General features: G+C 38.0%; 1 protein-coding gene across 3 annotated transcripts in view; it reads left to right on the top strand.

The window, feature by feature from the left end:
* The window catches only part of ints1 (integrator complex subunit 1), a 29821-nt gene extending 16414 nt beyond the window's left edge, over window positions 1–13407 (top strand). For all 3 annotated transcript variants that reach the window (XM_046835097.1, XM_046835095.1, XM_046835096.1), the window contains exons 33-48: window positions 1240–1371; window positions 1929–2109; window positions 2294–2420; window positions 2527–2657; window positions 2739–2826; window positions 3965–4212; window positions 6047–6176; window positions 6367–6500; window positions 6668–6860; window positions 7951–8072; window positions 8185–8294; window positions 8375–8491; window positions 8583–8653; window positions 8738–8829; window positions 12918–13027; window positions 13192–13407. In XM_046835097.1, coding sequence (XP_046691053.1) covers window positions 1240–1371; window positions 1929–2109; window positions 2294–2420; window positions 2527–2657; window positions 2739–2826; window positions 3965–4212; window positions 6047–6176; window positions 6367–6500; window positions 6668–6860; window positions 7951–8072; window positions 8185–8294; window positions 8375–8491; window positions 8583–8653; window positions 8738–8829; window positions 12918–13027; window positions 13192–13307 — 2102 coding nt within the window. In that variant the 3' untranslated portion in view covers window positions 13308–13407. The remainder of the gene's footprint in view (window positions 1–1239; window positions 1372–1928; window positions 2110–2293; window positions 2421–2526; window positions 2658–2738; window positions 2827–3964; window positions 4213–6046; window positions 6177–6366; window positions 6501–6667; window positions 6861–7950; window positions 8073–8184; window positions 8295–8374; window positions 8492–8582; window positions 8654–8737; window positions 8830–12917; window positions 13028–13191) is intronic.
* Window positions 13408–20368: the final 6961 nt, after the last annotated feature.

Here is a 20368-nt window from a genome sequence, read left to right as displayed (position 1 = left end):
AAGTGATATTAATGAGTCAAACACTGATTGACATCTATTAAAATTATCATGAGCGCAAAACCATCTTTTTCTTCTTCTTCTTCGGCTGCTCCCATTAGGGGTCACCACAGCGGATCATCTGTCTCCATACCCTCCCCTGTCCTCTACATCTGCCTCTTTCAAACCGACTATCTGCATGTCTTTCCTCACCACATTCATAAACCTCCTCCTTGGCCTTCCTCTTTTCCTCCTTCCTGGTGGCTCCATCCTCAGCATTCTCCTACCGATATACCCCATGTCCCTCCTCTGCACATGTCCAAACCATCTCAATCTCGCCTCCCTCACCTTTTCTCCAAAACGACCTACATGCGCTGTCCTTCTAATAAACTAATTTCTAATCATGTCCATCATCGTCACTCCCAACGAAAATCTCAACATCTTCAGCTCTGCTACCTCCAGCTCCACCTCCTGTCTTTTACTCAATGCCACTGTCTCTAAACCATACAACATCGCAGGTCTCACCACAGTCCTATAAACTTTCCCTTTCACTCTTGCAGATACTCTTCTATCACAAATTACCCATTCCACTCTTCTCCATCCACTCTACCCTGTCTGCACTCTTTTCTTCACTTCTCTAACACACACTCTTTTATTTTGCACTGTTGACCCCAGGTACCTGAACTCCTCCTCTCCATTCTCCATTCCTCAGGCATCCTCTCACCTTTCAAAATCTTATTAGACAATCTGCCATCTCTCCTAAACCATCTTTTTAACTATTTTTAAAAAAATTGCTTAAATAAGGCCACGGGTGTTGTGGCAAGTTAAGAGTCAGAAGCTTCTTCTATAATTTTATTCTCTGCAAATGTTCTGCTTGCTGTTGAACTGACACTGAACTGTATGTTCCTGCTAAGTAGATACCACCAAGCGCCAATCACAACAAGTTCAAAACCAGTGAAGTTTTTATCCACTCAAATAAAAAGGAACGACCGATTTTGAAAAAATGTAAAAAGTAAGATATCTGAATTTGAAATGTAGTGAAGTTAAAGTTAAATGTCTTCCCAAATGGAAACACTTAAGTTGAGTACAGATACTTAAAAAAGCTACTTAAGTACATTTACGACCACCACTGCCATCTAGTGCTGTATACTGTTTTACGGTTAATATATGAAGTTCATCAATTGGAGGCAGTATTTGTTTTGGCAACACTTTGATTCGCATTTGGTCACACTAGTAATGTTTGCTTGATGATTCTCGTGTCAGTACATACAGGTTTTCTGCACCTGGCAGAGGCACTCGCATACAGACGGGATTCAGAGGTGGCTGTGAGGGGCATCATCGCCTCGCTAAGAGCGGGGGAGAAATGCAACGCTGCGCCTGAACTCATCAGGAAAGGTACATTTCCGTTAAGATAATGTACTCTAGGATAATCTCGGACCAGCTTGAATTTGAGCCTCTTGACCAGATACTGTATCTTCACAGCTGTTATAAATTCATGTGCTGCTGTTGGAGCTGATAGCAATTACTGCTCGCTTTTTCTTTTTTTTTTTTTTTTTTCTTTTTTCTATTTTCTGCGGCTTTGTGTTTATTTTTCTTTATGACTTTGGCCTCTGACATCTAAATTCAAACCAGAAAAAAAAGATTAAAACAGCCACACACAAGGGGAAAAAAAAATCCCACAAGGCCTCTTCAGACTTGTTTATGTCCAGGGAGAGCAGTGCTGGCCATCAGTGTCGTTGTATGAAAGCTATAAAGGTTTTTGGTAAGACTGGGGGGGTTGGAGGCTTCCTGGAGAAAAGCAATTACAGAGGATCTCTGGTTTAACCATGTGGTATTGGCCTTGGGCTTTGCCGAGTTGTTTTTCTGAGCAGCCTAGGAGCATTTCACAATAGTGCGAATAGAAACCGCATTGTGTTATACGTATGCTATTTGTTCGTGCGTGTGCGTCCCAGTCTTACAGGGATTAATGGAGGTGAAGTCACCATACCTGGAGGAACTGCTGTCCCTACTCATGACTGTTGGCATGCAGACGGGCACACCTGGTAACACAGCTGGTCCTGTTGCCATGGTAATCCTGTTGCTGCTACAGGAGACCGAAGAGCGAGGGGTGAAGCTGGAGGCAGAATCTAAAATGTAAGCAGGGTTGCTGCCCGAGGCACTCCTGTGGAGAAATTCTTTCTGGATATATAATAATTTATATTCTGTTTGATGAATATAATTAGATATTGATTAGAGAAAAATATAATTAGCTTAAATGCAATGAGTTTAATAAAGACTTTTAATAACTTTGCTGTGTGTGTGTATGTGTGTGGTGAAGTATTTCTGAAGGGAAGAGAACCAGTTCCAGCTCAGGGCTGTTAGTTGATTGGCTGGAGTTGCTCGACCCAGAGGTGACCTCTGTGTGCTCAGACCTCCAGCAGAAATTACTCTTCTCAGTTAACAAGGTACCCCCATATCTGTCAATCTGCTTCCATCCAGCCTGTGTTTGCAAATCTGACCACGTTTACTCATCTGGATATTTGTAGTCAGCATGTGTGTTTGTTTAAACAGAGTAAAGGCTCTGGAGTGTGTGCAGTCCCTTCCTACAGGCCCTACCTGCTGGCTCTGCTTACACACCAGTCCAACTGGAGCACTTTGCATCAGTGCATCACCACTTTGCTTAACAAGCCTAAAGAGCACAGGTGAGCACATACGTTTTTCCAGCTGTGCCAACATGCTTCCTACCAGCCAGCATGTGATTTTAACAGGTTTATATCTTCCAGCGTGGACCCCTCCTCAGCTTTGGACTTCCTGTGGGCATGCAGTCACATCCCTCGCATCTGGCAAGGCAGAGATCAGAAAACTCCACAGGTCAGATGAAGGCCACAGAAATTAAACGAATATTCTTATCTGCAACATATGAATCAGCAACTAAAAGCTTGTTTATAAAATACAGATGTTTAACTGTAAGTGCCTGAAAGCCATTTCAGGAGGCACACAACTGTTATTTCTGTTATGGATTATGTATTTAAAGAAGCCGTTTTGGAGCCCTCTGCTGACTGTTTAGCAAACTACAAGTTTGATTAAATGCATAAAATGTGCTTCTAATTAGTTTTTATTGCACTTCCTCTTCTCCTTTGCTTACTTTTCTTGCTCACCATGAAAGGGATACGCCACTATAATCTAGCTAACTTTAGCAAATTATTTTTATTTAATCTTTACTTCATGTTTTATTTTGGAATTGGTATACAGTAATCCCCCGCTTTACCGCGGTTCGAATCTCGTGCCTCCGGTTTATCGCGGAATTGCATTTGCGACATTACTAATTTGTCTCAGCTTTTTTCATGGTACACTTGAAGCAAAAAACAAGCAGAGAAACTACATGAAAAAGCTTTTTTTTGTCTTTGTTTTATATTTATTTCTTCCTGTTTTCCCTGTGCTGCAACTCCGAATCCAACATGGTATCTATATGGACAAAAGTATTGGTACACCTGACCTTTCCTGCCATATGTGGTTCTTCGCCAAACTGTTACCACAAAGCTGGAGGCACACAATTGCCTCTATAGGGTCTCTTTGGATGCATTATAATACAATTTTACGTTCACTTGAACTTGAAAACTCAAACCTGTTCCAGCATGGCAGTGCTCCTGTGCACAAAGCTAGCTCTATGAAGATATAGTTTACATGGTTTGGAGATGAAGATTTTGAGTGGCCTGCTATAGAGCTCTGATCTCAACCCTACTGAATACCTTTGGGATGAATTGAAACACACACTGCACCCCAGGCCTTCTCACCTCACCTACACATTTCAAAATCTGGTGGAACAGCTTCATAAGATCATAAGAAGGAGGGAATCATAAGATCAAATTGGGACTAAATGTGGAACGCGATGCTTAAAATGCACATGCCATACTTTTGACTAGGTGTCCGCAAACTTTTGGCAATATAGTGTATTTGCTGTATAAAAAAATAATTTTAATGAACAATAATAACACTGCTCCTTCTATAGAAACGCACTGAGAAGATTGTCTTGAAGCTGACCAGTGATGAGTTGATCAGTCTGGTGGATCTGATCCTTTGGGAGTCAGAACTGAGCTGGAGAGACACAGGCAAAGCTGATGAGACTCTAGACCAGGCCTCCTGTTCTCTTATCCAGTCCCGTCTGCCCCTGCTGCACAGCTGCTGCCACAGCGACCCCCAGAATGTCCACACGGTCTGCGAATACCTGCTCAACTGCATCAAGAAGTGGGGGAACAGGTATAAATATATTTAATTTTTCTTCTTTTTTTTCTTTTCTTAAGCACAGACAATAGTTCATATCTTACATTATCAGCAGTAAATAAAGAAATCAAGACTTAGCTGTGAAGGAATTAGAGTTCAGTCCTGATGTGACAGAGGTTCTGTCTTGTACAGTTTTAATATGTAGCGTAAAAAAAAAAAACATGCACAACTGTATAAAAGAAAACCGTACATTATTAACATATAAATAAGCTCCAACTTATAGACATCAACAAAATAAAAGACACGCAGACTTCATTATTCCCCAACATTTGCATTCTGTCCATTTACAGCGATTAATGTTTATTCATGCACGGAGCTTATGTTATTGCCCTATGTGTCACGAATACCCTGTCTGTCATCAACTGTAGTTTGGAAGCAAAGCGCACAGCATAATTTCTTTTTGTAGTGAATTAAGAATGGCAATTGCCTGCTGCTTTGATATCAAGGAGTTTGCTCGCCACAGACTGATGAAGGCAGAGAGGATTAATTCTCCTGCTGCTTCCTTATGCTTTGACTGTCAAAGATTACAGGGCAGTTATTTTTTGCCCAAGGCCAGCACCACTTATCATTTTGCCTTTAGTTATTAAAGCTTCTTAACGAGGGTTAGGGGTTAGTCCAGGTCAGGGTTTGGGAGTTGACAACAAGAATAATTTTTTTTTTCTTTTACCACATTGATCTGACATAAAAGTAGCAATTGGAATTAAAGTAATCTGTTGTAGGACCACATGAAGCAAAAATCGCGAACCCTAAGCATTTTGGTATGAGTAACGAACGCTTGTTAGTTCTTACAAATTGGGAATCATGCGACTGTGCTGGTCACGGAGCTCGCGGTATAAGAATGAAGGAGGACAGAAAAACCATGTTTGCCATCTTTAGCTTTGAGTAGGATTACTAGTTTTCTTGGTTTTGGCGATCTCTTTGCGTTTTGCTGCCTCAGAGCATGATTATTGCCCTGGTAGGCCTTAATTATTCTCTGAAGAATAAAAGAGAAGCAATTGGTCAGACATGTGACCGGTTATTATTCTGTGCTCTTTTGTCAAGACATAACACAGGCTTTGTGTGGTGGACAGTGTCTAGTCAGTATTTATTGCTTTTCTCTTTTTGGTTCTCTTATTTTGTGCACACTTGATGCGTGATTTGCAACCAGAAGTGCGTTAGGCTATTTGTGAATCTGGTTCATTGTCTGAGGCACCAGTATTTGGATCCTGAAATCATGTGTTCGGTGCACCATGTGATGTAAAGAGCAGTGCTACATTTTGCTGTATGACAACCTAGAAATGGACTGAACTGGGGTCTTAAATCTACACGATATATCCCACGATATACAGGATATTTACTAATCAAATGTACATATTTATGCACTTATTTATTGATTTATCTACCATTAATGTAATAGTCAAAAATCATTTATTCACTTTCTATTCAAATTTTCTAACTATCTATTATATGTAAATAAGATTAAAACCAGGCTTCTAATTTCTAATTATTTTGGTATGATTATTAGATTATTAGATTTAAGAATATTATAAAAAATGCCAGAGATTCTGACTATAAATGAAAAAAGTGCTTGTAGCTGAATTTCAGATTTTTTTTTCCATCAAAATGGAAATTTGGGTCAAAATGGAAATTGATAATTGATTACACCAAACTTAACTAGTAAAATGCTCTCCATGTCTTAGTGGTTAACCAAATACTCATAAACTTAATCTGATCTTAATCTTCAAGACTCGCAAGTCTTGTGAGTGGGATTGGAAGCCCCGATATTTTCAAAGTGATACTTATAAATTAAGTGTCTTAACATCTTTTGCAGTGTGATGAGCAGGAGGTGCGAGAATCTTCTGCTGCAAATATACCTCCAGTTCCCCGAGGTCATCCAGCATGTACGTCTGCCAGATGCTGCGCTGGTTGGAGAAGCCGCTGCTGACGGAAGCACCTGCAAGGTACCGGCACATTTGCTGAGAGTGGTTCATCAGATGACCTCATATGACCACAAAGTTATGACTTGCTATTTTATAACTGCTACAAAAATTATTGAACTGAACAAACTGTAAACAAAAAAAAAACAAACAAAAAACAAATAAATAACCTTAATGCTTGTTTTATATACTTTATATTTATTTTCTTACACAGCTGGACATCCTGGTGCATCGTCTCATCACACTTATGGCCGACACTGGAGAGTCCAAATCAGCAGAGAGTCGTGTGTTCGATGCAACCCTGGCTTGCAGGAGGTTATCTGTGTCCCACCCTGTACTTCTGCTCAGGTGTGTTATCCTGTTCCTCATGCCATAGACTGTTAACAGGATTAGCTTTTCTAATATCTCTTTTTAAATACAAGTTAAAGGTTTGCATACTAGTAAATTATTTGTTATATCAGTTATTTGTACTATGTCTGAATCACACACAACCATCACTCTCTTTTTTCCTCCAGACACCTGCCTATGGTTGCTGCTCTTCTGCATGGCCGGATCCACCTGAACCTGCATGAGTTCAGGCAGCAGCACCATATGACTTTCTTTAGTGACGTTTTGGCCTTCCTGGAGTTGCTGCAGCCGCGTGTGTTTCACCCTGACCACCAGAGGGCGCTGCAGGACTGCTTACTGTCCTTTATTAAAGTCCTACAGGTATTGTGTAGAGTCAAAGCTGAAGGATTCTGTTGTTAACACTGTAGCTGGTTCAGCCATTCTATTAATAAAGTTATAAAGGTTTTAGTTTAATATATGAGTGCTTTATTATTAAATAAACTTTTCAAAAAAAATTTGTAAATTTAGCTCAGGATCTGGAATATTTATCTTTTTAAAATATGTGAATTGTTTAGACGATTAAAAGAAATATGAAGACAAAACTGTTTGTCTCTAATGAAACTTTTATACATGACAGGCTTTTGTACAAATTAAGCCCCAAATCTCCCAAATTAGTTTTTAGAGGTTTATTGTAAGAGAAAACAGTCTGTAAGTTATTCATTGCTAATTTAAGCAACAGTTTAAAACACTGACGTGCTCCAGGTTTGGTTGTATGAAGACACCACAAAAGCTGGAGTCTTCATTTAAATGCCCATTTGAAGCATTAAGTTTGGGAAAGAATTAAAAATAAAAGCAGAATAATAAAAAATTATGAAATTAAATTGTCAAGAAATGGGATTCGTATAATTATCTTACATTTAGTATAATCTTCTAACAGGAGGTTTTCGAGTAATCGAGTAAAGTTTTTCAGGTCAAGGACCCCTAAGGCAATAGAGACATGGCAGGGACCCCCCGATACAAAATGTGTCGCTAGTTATATTAAGACAATTAGAACTATATTGTTGTACATGCATCATTGTCTGTATATATCTAATCTTATAAAAAGATTTATGCATCATAGCAAACATATGTTTTGCAGTTAAAATCACAATTAAGTTGTTCGCAGTTGTATACAATTTTCTTTTACTATCAGGTGGACTATAATACATTCTACTTGAACTTTAGCTTTAATTTGAATAAATCTTAATTTTACTGTCAGGTGGACAGTTATATGTAATAAATATAATATTTTTACATTTTTATATTTTATCTTTGAGGTTTTTCCTTATGTTGATTATTTTTAAATAATACAATAATTAATATATACTTATAGCTAAGATGTTTTTTTTAGGTTGTTGTTGTTGTGGTTGTTGTTGTTTTTAAACAAAACATATAATTTCACAATTTACATCAAACCTGTATTTTTTTTTAGAATTTCAGAAGACTGTCCCGTATGCCGATCATTAACAAGTTTGTGCAGTTCATTCAGAAATACATTACTCATGACGCAGCAGCTGCCGTGCCTTACCTTCAGAAGCACTCTGATATTCTACAGTAAGATACACAAATATTTCTTTCTTTTATTTTGAATCATTTTAATAAGAAATAATTGTATTATACATACATCAGTTTTTAGTTTCAAAATGTCTCTCTCTCTCTTTCATAGGGGTCTTGCCTCAGAGAATCCAGACCTGGTGCAGCTAAAATCCCTGCTAGCTGGTCTTACTCTGCCTGTGAAGACGTGCTCTTCAGACGCCGCTTCAGAGGACAGAGATGGTAACGTATCTGTCATCTTAACCAAAAAAAAAAGACCATTTCTAGCGTCTGTTTATTAATTCCTCTCTTCGCACTCCTAGCTGAGGACTCTTCCTCCGGTTCCCTGCCTCTGGTCAGTATCTCAGCCTCTACAGCACTTAGCACTGCGGATATGACCAAGTACCTGAAGAAGATTTCAGGAGGAGAAGCCATTGAAGGTAAGACCCTAAAAATATATTTATAGTTATTTATGGCTTAATCCATTAAAAAGGAACAAATGAATGTTGACATGATTATTGTTGTTCCCAGATGTGTTGGATGTCTTGACCGAGGTGGATGAGAAGTCGAAGAGAAATCCGGAAATAATCCAGTATTTTGTGGTAAATCATCTGAACAAAATCAGTCATTAAAAGAACACGTTGTGCTAAATCCTATGCTCCTTAATGTACCGTATGTTCTTCCAGAGTGATCTGCAAAGGCTGATGAGCTCACCTGAGGAACTGTGTCGGAACATGGCTTTTAGACTCGCGCTGCGCTGCGTTCAGAACACTCCCAGGTGAGCTAGCATTGAAAAATGTTTACACAAATTTCCTCATGACTCAAATTTAATCAGTTATCATGTTTGGTGTTTATGGTTTCCATTGGTAAGCTTAAAGCTAATCAGGCCAATCAAGCATTGTGCAAACGACACCACTGAATTATTACACATTCGGGTCGAGACATTAGTTGGCCGGTCAATACAATATGCACTTAAATTACAGTTGAATATTTCCAGGCTTTATATTTAACATGCAAAAGAGGAAAAGATACACATTGTATACAACAGTATGTTTTCCACAGGGATGTTGGCTAACACACACAGTGAGTGAGAGAGAGGCAATACAATGTGCAGTATTTAGATAGCAGTAACAGTAACCTTTGCAATACATTTGCTGTTAAATAAATTTGTAATATGTATATTTAATACTTTTATACCCTACTAAACTTTACAAAAATTCCTTCTTATTAAATGGCAAATAATGGCGATAATCAAATCTGTGAATGTGAAGGATTGACAGCTCCCCAGTACCAGCAGCAGTCATGCAGCCCCAGACCATGACGCTACCACCACCACGCTTGACTTGCTCGAGCAATGCTGGCGGCACTCATGCATTTGTTTTTAGAAGCCAGCTTCTGCACCCGATGCACAGCATGAGGACTTTTTTGATGGACCCTTGCGTAGCCTGTTCCGAGAACCCGTCTTGGAAACCATTGTATGACTCTGGCCCCTGTACTGTAACTCAGTTTCAGGGTGTTACTGATCTTCTTATAGCCTGGGCATCTTTGTGGAGAGCAACAATTCTAATTCTCAATTCCTCAGGGTGTCTTTGCTATGAGGTGACACGTTGAACATTTAGTGGTAATGAATAGGACACGTGGCTTTGTGTGGTTACATGACGTGCAGCTGTTATCACTTGGGGTGTACTAAATTTTGTTGCTAGCTGTTTTTACAATAATGACTGTGCTATACAAGCTGCACATTGACTAAACTATATCCAGGTTTCATTTCTTTAGTACTGTCCTTTGAGAAGATATTCTAAAATGTCTGCTGAAATGTTAGGGGTGTACTTACTTTTGTCAGATGATCTATCTATCTAGCTATCGTGGTGTGAAAAAGTGTTGGCCTGAGCTCCTGATTTCTTGTTTTTTTTTTTCACACTTTAACGTTTCAGATCATCAAACTAATTTAAATATTAGTAAAAGATAACACAAGTGAACACATCATGCATTTTTTAAATGAAGGTTTTTATTATTGAGGGAAAACTAAATCCAAAACTACATGGCCCTGTGTGAAAAAGTGTTTGCCCCCTAAACCTAATAACTGGTTGGCCCACCCTTAGCAGCAACAACTGCAATCATGCGTTTGCGATAACTTGCAGTCAGTTACAGCGCTGTGGAGGAATTTTGGTCCACTCATCTATGCAGAATTGTTATAATTCAGCCACTTTGGAGGGTTTTCGAGCATGAACCGCCTTTTTAAGGTCATGCCACAGAATCTCAATAGGATTCAGGTCAGGACTTTGACTAGGCCACTCCAAAGTTTTCATTTTGTTTTTCTTCAGCCATTCAGAGGTGGACTTGCTGGTGTGTTTTGGATCATTGTCCTGCTGCAGAACCCAAGTTCAGTTTAGCTTGAGGTCACGAACGGATAGCGCACACACACCTTTCAAAATTTCAACTTTTGTCTCGTCAGTCCACAGAGTATTTTCCCAAAAGTCTTGGGGATCATCAAGATGTGTTCTGGCAAAACTGAGACGAGCCTTTATGTTCTTTTTGCTCAGCTGCGGTTTTGGTCTTGGAACTCTGTTATGCAGACCATTTTTGCCCAGTCTCTTTCTAATGGTGGAGTCATGAACACTGATCTTAACTGAGGCAAGTGAGGCCTGCAGTTCTTTGGATGTTGTTGTGGGGTCTTTTGTGACCTCTTGGATGAGACATCGCTGTGCTCTTGGGGTAATTTTGGTCGGCGGTCACTCCTGAGAAGATTCTCCACTGTTCCATGTTTTTGCCATTTGTAAATAATGGCTCTCACTGTGGTTCACTAGAGTCCCAAAGCTTTAGAAATGGCTTTATAACATTTTCCAGACTGATAGATCTCAATTACTTTCTTTCTCATTTGTTTCTGATTTCTTTGGATCTCGGCATGATGTCTAGCTTTTGCGGATCTTTAGTCTACTTCACGTTGTCAGGCAGGTCCTATTTAAGAGATTTCTTGATTGTGAACAGGTGTGGCAGTAATCAGGCCTGGGTGTGGCTAGAGAAATTAATATCAGGTGTGATTAAACCACAGTTTTAACAGGGGGCAGACACTTTTTTAATTTTAATTATTATTTTTTTTATATTGTTTTCCCTCAATAATAAAAACCTTAATTTAAAAACTGTATGTGGTGTTATCTTTTACTAATATTTAAATTAGTTTGATCTGAAACATTAAAGTGTGACAAACATGCAAATAAATAAGAAATCAGGAAGGAGGCAAACACTTTTTTCACACCAATGTATGTGATGTTAGGGATTAGTGTCTATGGTATGGTAGCTTGCATATTATGTAACAATGACCGTTTATTGTACTATATTATTAATCGACCTTTAAAAAAAAACAACCCACAGAGATACATATAGAAAATGTTTCCATAAAAGCCTCTTTGCACATTCTTGCATATTTGAAAACCAAAAACCTAAACCCCCAGAGAAGCATTGCTCATTTGGCAAATCTGTTTAAACATCTGTCTGTATTTTATTGTTCTTTATTTATACTTGGCCAATACTTTTGGCCAGAGACAATAGCAGTTTGCTTTGTGGAATGTTTTTATCTTGAAGCAAACCTCTTTTCCCCTTAGGATGTAACAGAATTTTGAACAGTGTGTCAGTTCAGACAGGATATATATATATATATATATATATATATATATATATATATATATATTACCTGGGGGTGCACCTGCAGTCTGTAAAATAAATACATTTGAGGTCGGACTAAAAACCTAGAGATAGATGTATTTACAACTGTCATAATTATATTATTCCTCTTTGTTTAAAATTAGTGCAATCGAAATAGACTTCAGAAATCAAAATCAATTCAAAACATAATAAAAAGCTTTAGAAACAATCATTTCCTTTATACTTGTATATGTATGTTGAGCAACTGTAAAGTGCAAAGCCTGTAGTGATGCCTACAAAACTCCATAAAAGGTCCGGAAGCACACAATAAGCAGAGTAAAGCGAAAAGACAAAAGTGGGAGTTAATTCGACTCACTTCTAAGCCATTATATAGAATGTAGTTAATAATAAGCAAGTGCTGAATCTTTTATCAGCGTATGACTCTTTGCTCATACAGATCGTCCTGTCCTCCATTTATTTTCACCCTTTTTTTCCCCCTTTTTAAAAATTTATTTATTTATTTATTTATTTATTTATTTTTACTAAATGGATATTTTCTTTATTGATGGGTTTTTGTGTTGTGGTAATTAAAAAAAAAAATGTATATCCTTCAATTAATGTCCGTAATATTATAAAGTGTTAGTAGGTCTCTTACGCCCTTATTTAGTGAACTAGCAGGACGATGTGCTTCTGCTAAATTCTAGAAGTCACTCTGGAGAAGGATGTGTGCTAAACTCTGTAAACATAATATGCAAAATAAACCTTTTAAACTCGAGAGGCTGTTGCAGATCTAAAAGTGCAGGAATCCATGCAAATCATATGATCTAAAGTCACGGTTTAAGTTAGTTAGTCTCCTTATGTGTAAATTAACACAGCAGTAATAGAGATCAATGTTTTTTCCTGAATTTACTGGATTTTCATAAATACCAAATGTCTCGTGCAAGTGCCCATACGCATAAATCCATTTGGATCCAGCTCAATAAATGAAGGCCTTTGTCATTATTCATTACATTGTGATTGTCAGCTGAAAGAGAGGCTGTGAGGGGGAAAAAGGCATGCTGAGCAATAAAATGCACACCTACATATTAATCAGTATTTATTTATTTATTTATTTGTTTTATGTAATTGTATGTTCATACACTGTGACTAATCGTGACTCTGTTACAACTCAACAATTAATGTCTGAAAATAGTCATCATTGTTTTGTCGCTTGTTTACATATAGCCTGGCGTCAGACTTCCTGCCCACCTTTATGTACTGCATGGGCAGTGGGAACTATGACGTTATCCAAACAACCCTGAGGAACCTTCCAGAATATGTTCTCCTCTGCCAAGGTAATATCCTTGCAATGTTATTCCTTTAAAAAAAGAGAAACAAACAACTTAGTGTGATATAGATATATATTCTGGCTTCTATGAAAAATGTTCCATGTTCCTTTAATATCACAATAACTAAACCTTTGGTGTTCTCATGTGCTTTTTTGTTCTTTCCTCTGTAGAACATGCTGATATTCTGCTCCATAAAGCATTCTTAGTTGGGATCTATGGCCAGATAGACACCAGCTCTATGATCGCAGAATCCATGAAAGTCCTGCACATGGAGGCCACAACATAGCCTTTGTTATTTGAGGTTTGATTTTTAGCTGCCTTAAACCTGAAGGTCGTGCAGTTAAAATAAATAAAAACAACAACAAAAAAAAACAGATTAACATCAATGTTTCAAAATGTTTTATTCTTATAGGTTATATATGATTATGAGGTGTGTTTGTTTTCTGTCATTATTTCTTTGTAGAATACTTAAACTGAATAATAAACAAAAAAAAGAGAAAAAAAAAAAAAAAGTTCTTCTTGTTTGCAGACCTGGAGACGGTTCAACGAGATCATATTTTCAGCGACATTTATGGGATCACAGTTTATTTCGGTCTATTGTTTGAAGAACAGCACAGAAGGGCGATGAACTCCTACTGAATGCTTCCAAATGAGTCACGCTCAAGTTTTCTTGGCTCTCCCCCATATTTGCGTCCCTGACGAAAAATTTCTGCCATGCTACACTGCTCTAATGGAAGCCAATTTGCCATGAAAGTGTGAGTTGTTTTTGGCTGGTGTCACTTCATCTGAAAAACCTCTTTGTCCGTTTGAAGGAAACTGGATGAAGATCATGCTGGTGAGCTCAGGTTATATGCAGCTCTATGAACCATGTCTGTAATTGATTATACACTCTCTTGTTATAGATAGAAATATATATATAATATGTATATACACACTCCCTTCAGCAAATGAGACGAGCTTATAGGGGCTTTTTAGCAGGAAGCCTGAGCGGATAAGAAGGTGTTTGTTTACAGTGGGGCGCTCTAATGTGCAGTGCAGCACGAAGGGGATAGAAGAGTGCGACAAGCCCGTACCATACCGGCAACTGCGGATACAGGTGAAAGCCGAGCCGTCTCTCGCTCCTTCACCTCCTTCACCTCTAGCATATTCCTGGCTCTCCTTTTCAGCTCGTCATAAGTAACTAAGGAATTTATTGGTAAATCTGAAGCCAGAAATAAATCGTGTGCATGCTCAGCAGCAGAACATATCCTGGATTACTTGCTGAGTGAATGTAAAACTTTTAGGGAACATTAGAACATTACAGCATGTTTTCCCTTCAAACTTTCTGAGATTTGAACTGCGAACAAAGCGAGTCATCATTGATCCAGGATATTTACAAAATACCTGCAGTCATCACTCATTTCCCAGAAACCTTTTGGCATTGGAATATTGTCAGTCCAGTTTTTACACACTTGATTCTGATCACATGTTTAATGTCTAAATACATTTATAGTATTTGAGTATTATGTTGAGGACACATTATTGTAAAGGTGTCTGATTTCTGATGTTGCTGTTTGATCTAATATTTACCCAGATCAGCATGTGGCATGTTCTCTGTGGGGGTTTTCTTTGCAAAAGTATTTACCTTTAGAGGAAATTCTTTTTTAAAACAGATCTCCGACTGCTGCATCAGTAGTGATTGTCATGATACACAACAGCATTCCTCCACATTAGTCAGTGAGTAATCACTTGTTTTAATGCTCTCTATTCAGTCTTACTGTAACCTGGCCAAGTGACCCAGTAAATAATAATAGTAATCCAAATTGCGAGATCAAACACTATATGACTAAAGGTTTGTAGGCACTTGAACCATGACAGTTGTTGAACATCTTGTTCCACATTTATTTTCTATTTGCTGTTATAATATCCTGCAGTCTTCTGTAAATGCTTTTTTACTAGATTTTGGAGTGTGACTAAAGGCATCAGTGTTCATTCAGCTACAAGACCTTTAGTGTGATCTGCTTTATAAGGTGTTTACTGGGGGTGATTTCAAGTCATGTCTCATGTTGGAACAGATTTGGACCACTTAGTTCTTCTTAGGGAAATAATGATCCAGCATACAAAGGCATTTTATTTTATTGTGCTGTTTGATGTATGGGTGTGATCTACAAACATCTAACCTATTATATAGTGTACCTTTTGCTGCTTGTGTATATTAAATGAGTTTTTTATAAAAAGCTTTATCAAGCTTTAAAGCAGGTGGGGATCATCTCAGAGCCTAGCAAAAATAGTCACTGGAACACTGGTTTAAAGCAGAAAGCATTTTCAAAACAGTCCAACACAGGGCACCACACACACATTCACATACTTATTCAGATCTATGGGATATTAGGAATAGCCAGTGCACCTACTGGCTTATTTTTTGGAGGTCTGCAGAGACAAGGGTATGAAGAGGAAACCTGCACACATACGCACAGGAAGAACATGTAAGACTCCACACAAACAGTAACCCGAGCTCAAGATAGACCCATGGAACCTGGAGCTGCGAAGCGGCAAAACTTCCCATTAGATTATAGTTTTGATTAGTAATGGCAAATCAGGCAAAGTTCTAGGGGGCAGAACGCAGCTTTTCAAAACTGCTTCATTTTGCTAAACTTAGTCACATTCCATTCTTGCGTCAGCAGGTTGCCTTTACACAGAATATTTGTAATCTCAATTTTTAACCAGACGATCTGATGATAACAGCTTTAGTTTTTCTAACCCATTTCTTAAGCAGATCTGCATTTAATGCACCTGCAAGGTGTTGTGTAGCAAATCTTTTTTTTTTTTTAATCCAACAGCTTTTAGTAGCTTGGTTTCAGCAGCTTGGCCCAGATGCTTTTTTTTTTTTTTGCCTGGGCCATTTTCTCCACAGCCTGGTTGGCACTGGGGCGGAACGGAGCTGAGTGACAGTTCTGCTGGGGCGGGGAGGTGTTACTGAGAACTTTGTGATGATTCACTGACACATTGCTTTTCCTTCTGACAGATGTATGGTTACTCAGGAAAAGCAGCTGCTTAGATATTAATGTGCCACAAACAGACTTGATGATTAGTGAGTGAGCCTTAAGTTTGTTCAGAATGTCATCTTAATGTTAGGATTTAGTGGCTGTAGTATGCAGAGTAGCACTGGTTACTCGGTTTAAGAATGTGTGTCATGACGGCTAGTGGCCAGGCCTATAATTAAAAGCAAAGAAAAAAAAAAGACTGACTTTCTTTCTTTCATTAATATAAATATATTTATATACTTGGGTAGAAAGATGTAGGTTTGCAGTGTGGTGCAAATGCAGCTACTGTAACATCATTTAATTTTGACATATTTGTTATCAATAACTCTCAAAAATGACAATACAATTAAAATGAAAAAGCTCCAAAGTAGAAAATCTTTTTTTTCCCCCAGAACCATTAATTTCAATGGACTGCTTGTGTTTTCTCCATTTTTTTGAGGGGGACAGTCTGTGATGTGCTGCTACCTGCCCGGTGCACACCTGTCGGCTCTGTCTTCTCCTCAATAGCACCTTCACCTTAGATCATCTCCTCTTCCTTTACGCATGACTGCTACCTGGCTATAGCATAGAAAAAAGGAGAACGTTGACTGCCTCTTTCCTTTTCCTCTGACGGCTTTGAAGTATAAAGTGTGATTGTCGTTGGATCGCAAATGCTTCCCTTGAAGGTTTTGACATGAAAAAGCAGCCCAGGCTCTCTGGTTTAGCCCAGCGCCAATGATCCGGGACTAAAGCAATCAGCCCTGCTGACTATAAGGAGATACAATTACCACAGGGAGAGAGGGAAGACGTAGGGAATGCACTAAACCCGATCACAATTCCAACATTGTGTTTATTTCTTTCGTCTGTATTTAGCTCAGTGGTAATTGAAAATCACTTCAGAGATCCATTAAACAGCTTCATTAACCATTGTCCTCAGCTTCACCTGGAGAGATCTATTTCAGTGTAAACCGAGACAAAAACAAAAGCTTAAGTGAATTCAAAATGTTCACGTGACCTGTGGTAATAGGTCTAATTCTTAAATCAGGTGCTGAAATGATACATCTTGCTTTTTCACGTCTCTTCATCTTGTGATTTTATCTTCGCTTTCCCTTTTGCCTGCAAACAATTTAAAACACGCTTTCCCATGACTCAAAGTAAGGGTCATGTCATCTTCTGCCTGTACAGGCGTTCTGTTTGCTTAAATGTCACTCACGTCGATGAGTATTAATGGCATTACGCATCACTAAAACCCTGTGTCATCTCTGTCCTGTGCTGGCACATCTAGCCTGGAATCTGATCGCTCCACAGCACAACTCGAAGAACAGGAAGATTGAGTAATAGATCAAATTCAGCAAATCTATTGGTAATAAATTTAAACAAAAACCAACCAAAAAATCAACATCAGTGAGTTTCATTTTGGTTTACAGTAGCATTTTGTTTTGTTTTTTTACCCTCGATTTATTCTCCTATATTGCAGCTCGACCCTGCTGTGTAAGCCTGCATGAAACAGACAGGTCCATAATGCATGAATCATTTCCTAGAGCTGCAGAAAGCAATTAGCCCTTTCTAAATTATGATCCGGCTTCACAAATAGATCAATCAAGAGAATCCGTGCCACACTTCGACGCAGCCGCGAGCTCATTCGGGTTCGGTTAATGGTGCCGTGAATAGAAGAGCATAACAAATAGTGTGCCATGGTTTGCTGTTGCTGAAGCGTTTAGGAGAGCTATTTACCATCGTATAGTTTGATGATTTGCTTTAATTCTGATTTTTTATTAAAGCAAGTGAGATTAGCCTGAGCGGAATTTATATCGACCAATGCATGTTCACTTGTTTTTGTTTTCAGTTTGCACACACCGGTATCACATAGCAGGGTTCAGGAGGTAGAGTTCTTGTAGAACACCAAACCACTTCTCAACATGTGCGTGTGTTTTTAATGTTTATTTAATACACAAATTGTTGATCCTAATTGTGCCCATAGTACTCTGTGCCTCCTTGGATGACCTTCAGAGTCTCCTGGTCTTCTTGTCTTGTTTATCTAGTCCTTTCCATTGTTCTGGGTTGCACTCACCCTTCAATGGGTGAGAGCCGAAGAACAAACATTAGATGTAAGGAGTCCTTGGAATCCTTCTATTTACCATGTGACCAAAAAGCTATTACTAAACTGATTCTTCTCTCACACACACACACACACACACACACACACACACAGTTTGTCTGTGTGAATGGCGGAGAGATTGTGTCGGCATTCTACATGTGCCAGTTAACCATCTGATCAAAGAATATTCATGTCATTCTACAGTACTGAAAGTTATGTCTCAGCAGCTCAGTTATTAGATTCTGGCTGTTAACACCAGTGTGGACAGTGCAGAGAGAATATTCGGCATCCGGCCAGGTGTGGAGAGACGTCTCACCCTTGTTGCTGTTTGTGACCCAGTGACTTTTGTTTCTTCTGACCAGCTGTGTTCTGATCAAAGCCCAAAGCAGTTAGCGCAGAGGCTGTTGACAGCTCTGTGTACTCTCTGAGCTCTGATCTGATCAGCCGGCACGCTGTGTGGAGGTGTGTGTGTGTGAGGTAATACATTTGCGGTGGATTAATTGACACACCTGTGTTTGGTTCCCCAACAAGCAATCACAGTGCACTCATCGCCTGTCCATCAGCACCTGCCATGCAGCTGTGTCCAATGGATTGCAATTCCTTTTTGAATAACAGCTAGATGTTCACTTGGTTATCTACTTCCTGTTTTTAGCATGATTTTAAATGCTTTTGGAAGTTGGACCAAAAAAAATGCTAATTTAAAATTTTAGCTCTGGTAGTGTTAAGCTTAACTTGGTATTAGCTGGAAATTGAACTGAGAGCATATAAAAAATTCCTTATTTTTCAGGGCATTTAATGTGTCTATACTGTAAAACAATAACAATAGCTAACTGACATATTGACTAAATCCAAATACACACAGTTATACACACCTCTTTGCAAGCATTTTTCAAAGTCAAATATGAGTATTTCCTGTTCATGGGGAAAAAATAAATATAAGATTCATTAGCATAACATTTGACTTGGATTTAGCTTCTTTTTTAAAAAATACAGTAAATGCTTTAAATTAGCAAAACAAAAACTAGCAAAGAGTTTCAAGCTCAAAATACATTGTCATGTAATACATTTAGTCATATATTTGATTTATTGTAATCTTATCATTTATTATATTTAATAATGTTAATTTAAGAAATCTAAATACATTTATAAATTAAATAAAGTAAATTTTTGTTAAAAACTGATAATAAATTCATGGTTAATCTTGCATTTAATATATTAATCCTAATTTTTGCATTTGAGAAAAGCATGTGATTTCTAACAGACTTTTGCACCGTTTTCAATCATTCACATCGTTCTTATTGAAATACTATAATGTAAAGAAGAATTGGAATTTTGTCAGGTAAATGACAAATGTACAGCTTTTGTATCAAATAAATCAGCTGTTTAATAGTGGATAACACGGTTGGAATCCCTTTTGTGAAAAGAATTGTTTTCTACTGTTTGTCTTATGTGTTTTCAGCCCAGCCTTGATTCCTTCTCATTTGGACAGGTGATCTTTCTTTCAGTAAAGACTCTTCTTTGATTAAGATCGCCCACTCAGACAGTTCCTGAATCAAAGCAGGCGGTGTAAATCACTTCCATTTAGTGACAGAATTCCCAGCCACTCCAACAAATCTTGCATTTCAGACCGAGTCTCTTTGTAAATTTCATTTTTGAGTCACATTCGATTACAGAAGCTCATCAGCACCTTCCCCGAGGGTCGTCTCCCTTATTTTCCAGTTGTGTAGAGGAGCAAATGAGAGCGATGCAAACAGCCATATGCCGTAAATGGGCTAGTAAATGAATGTCAATTATGTGGGCCAATTAGGATGATGTGTTTACTGTGTAAACAGAAGCTGTTTGTGCTTCTGCTGGAGATTTTATCTAAAGCTCTGGGATCTTACTGAAAGCTGCTCAGCTGCCAACCCCCTGATCTTTCATTTCTTTTTTTTCAAATCATGTGCATTGTAAGACACAGGAAGTGCAATGTGCCAGATATGCACAATGTGCAAAAATCTTACTGAATAGCTACATAAGGGGGAGTAAAATGAAAGTGTATTTTTATTTTTTTATTTGTATATATATATATATATATATGTATATATATATATATATATATATATATATATATATATATATATATATATATATAGAATTTTCTTCATTGTCCTATTTCTAACAAATACTCATATTGTTCAGAATGTCTGAAAACCTAAAAAAAAATTATTATTTCTAATTTATTTTATGTTGCTTAAAAAAAAAAAAAAA

The sequence above is a fragment of the Silurus meridionalis genome, chromosome 22 (genome assembly GCF_014805685.1).
Source record: "Silurus meridionalis isolate SWU-2019-XX chromosome 22, ASM1480568v1, whole genome shotgun sequence".
NCBI lineage: Eukaryota > Metazoa > Chordata > Actinopteri > Siluriformes > Siluridae > Silurus > Silurus meridionalis.
The sequence above is the reverse complement of the archived record's forward strand: the minus strand, read 5'-3'. Positions and strand labels throughout refer to the sequence as shown.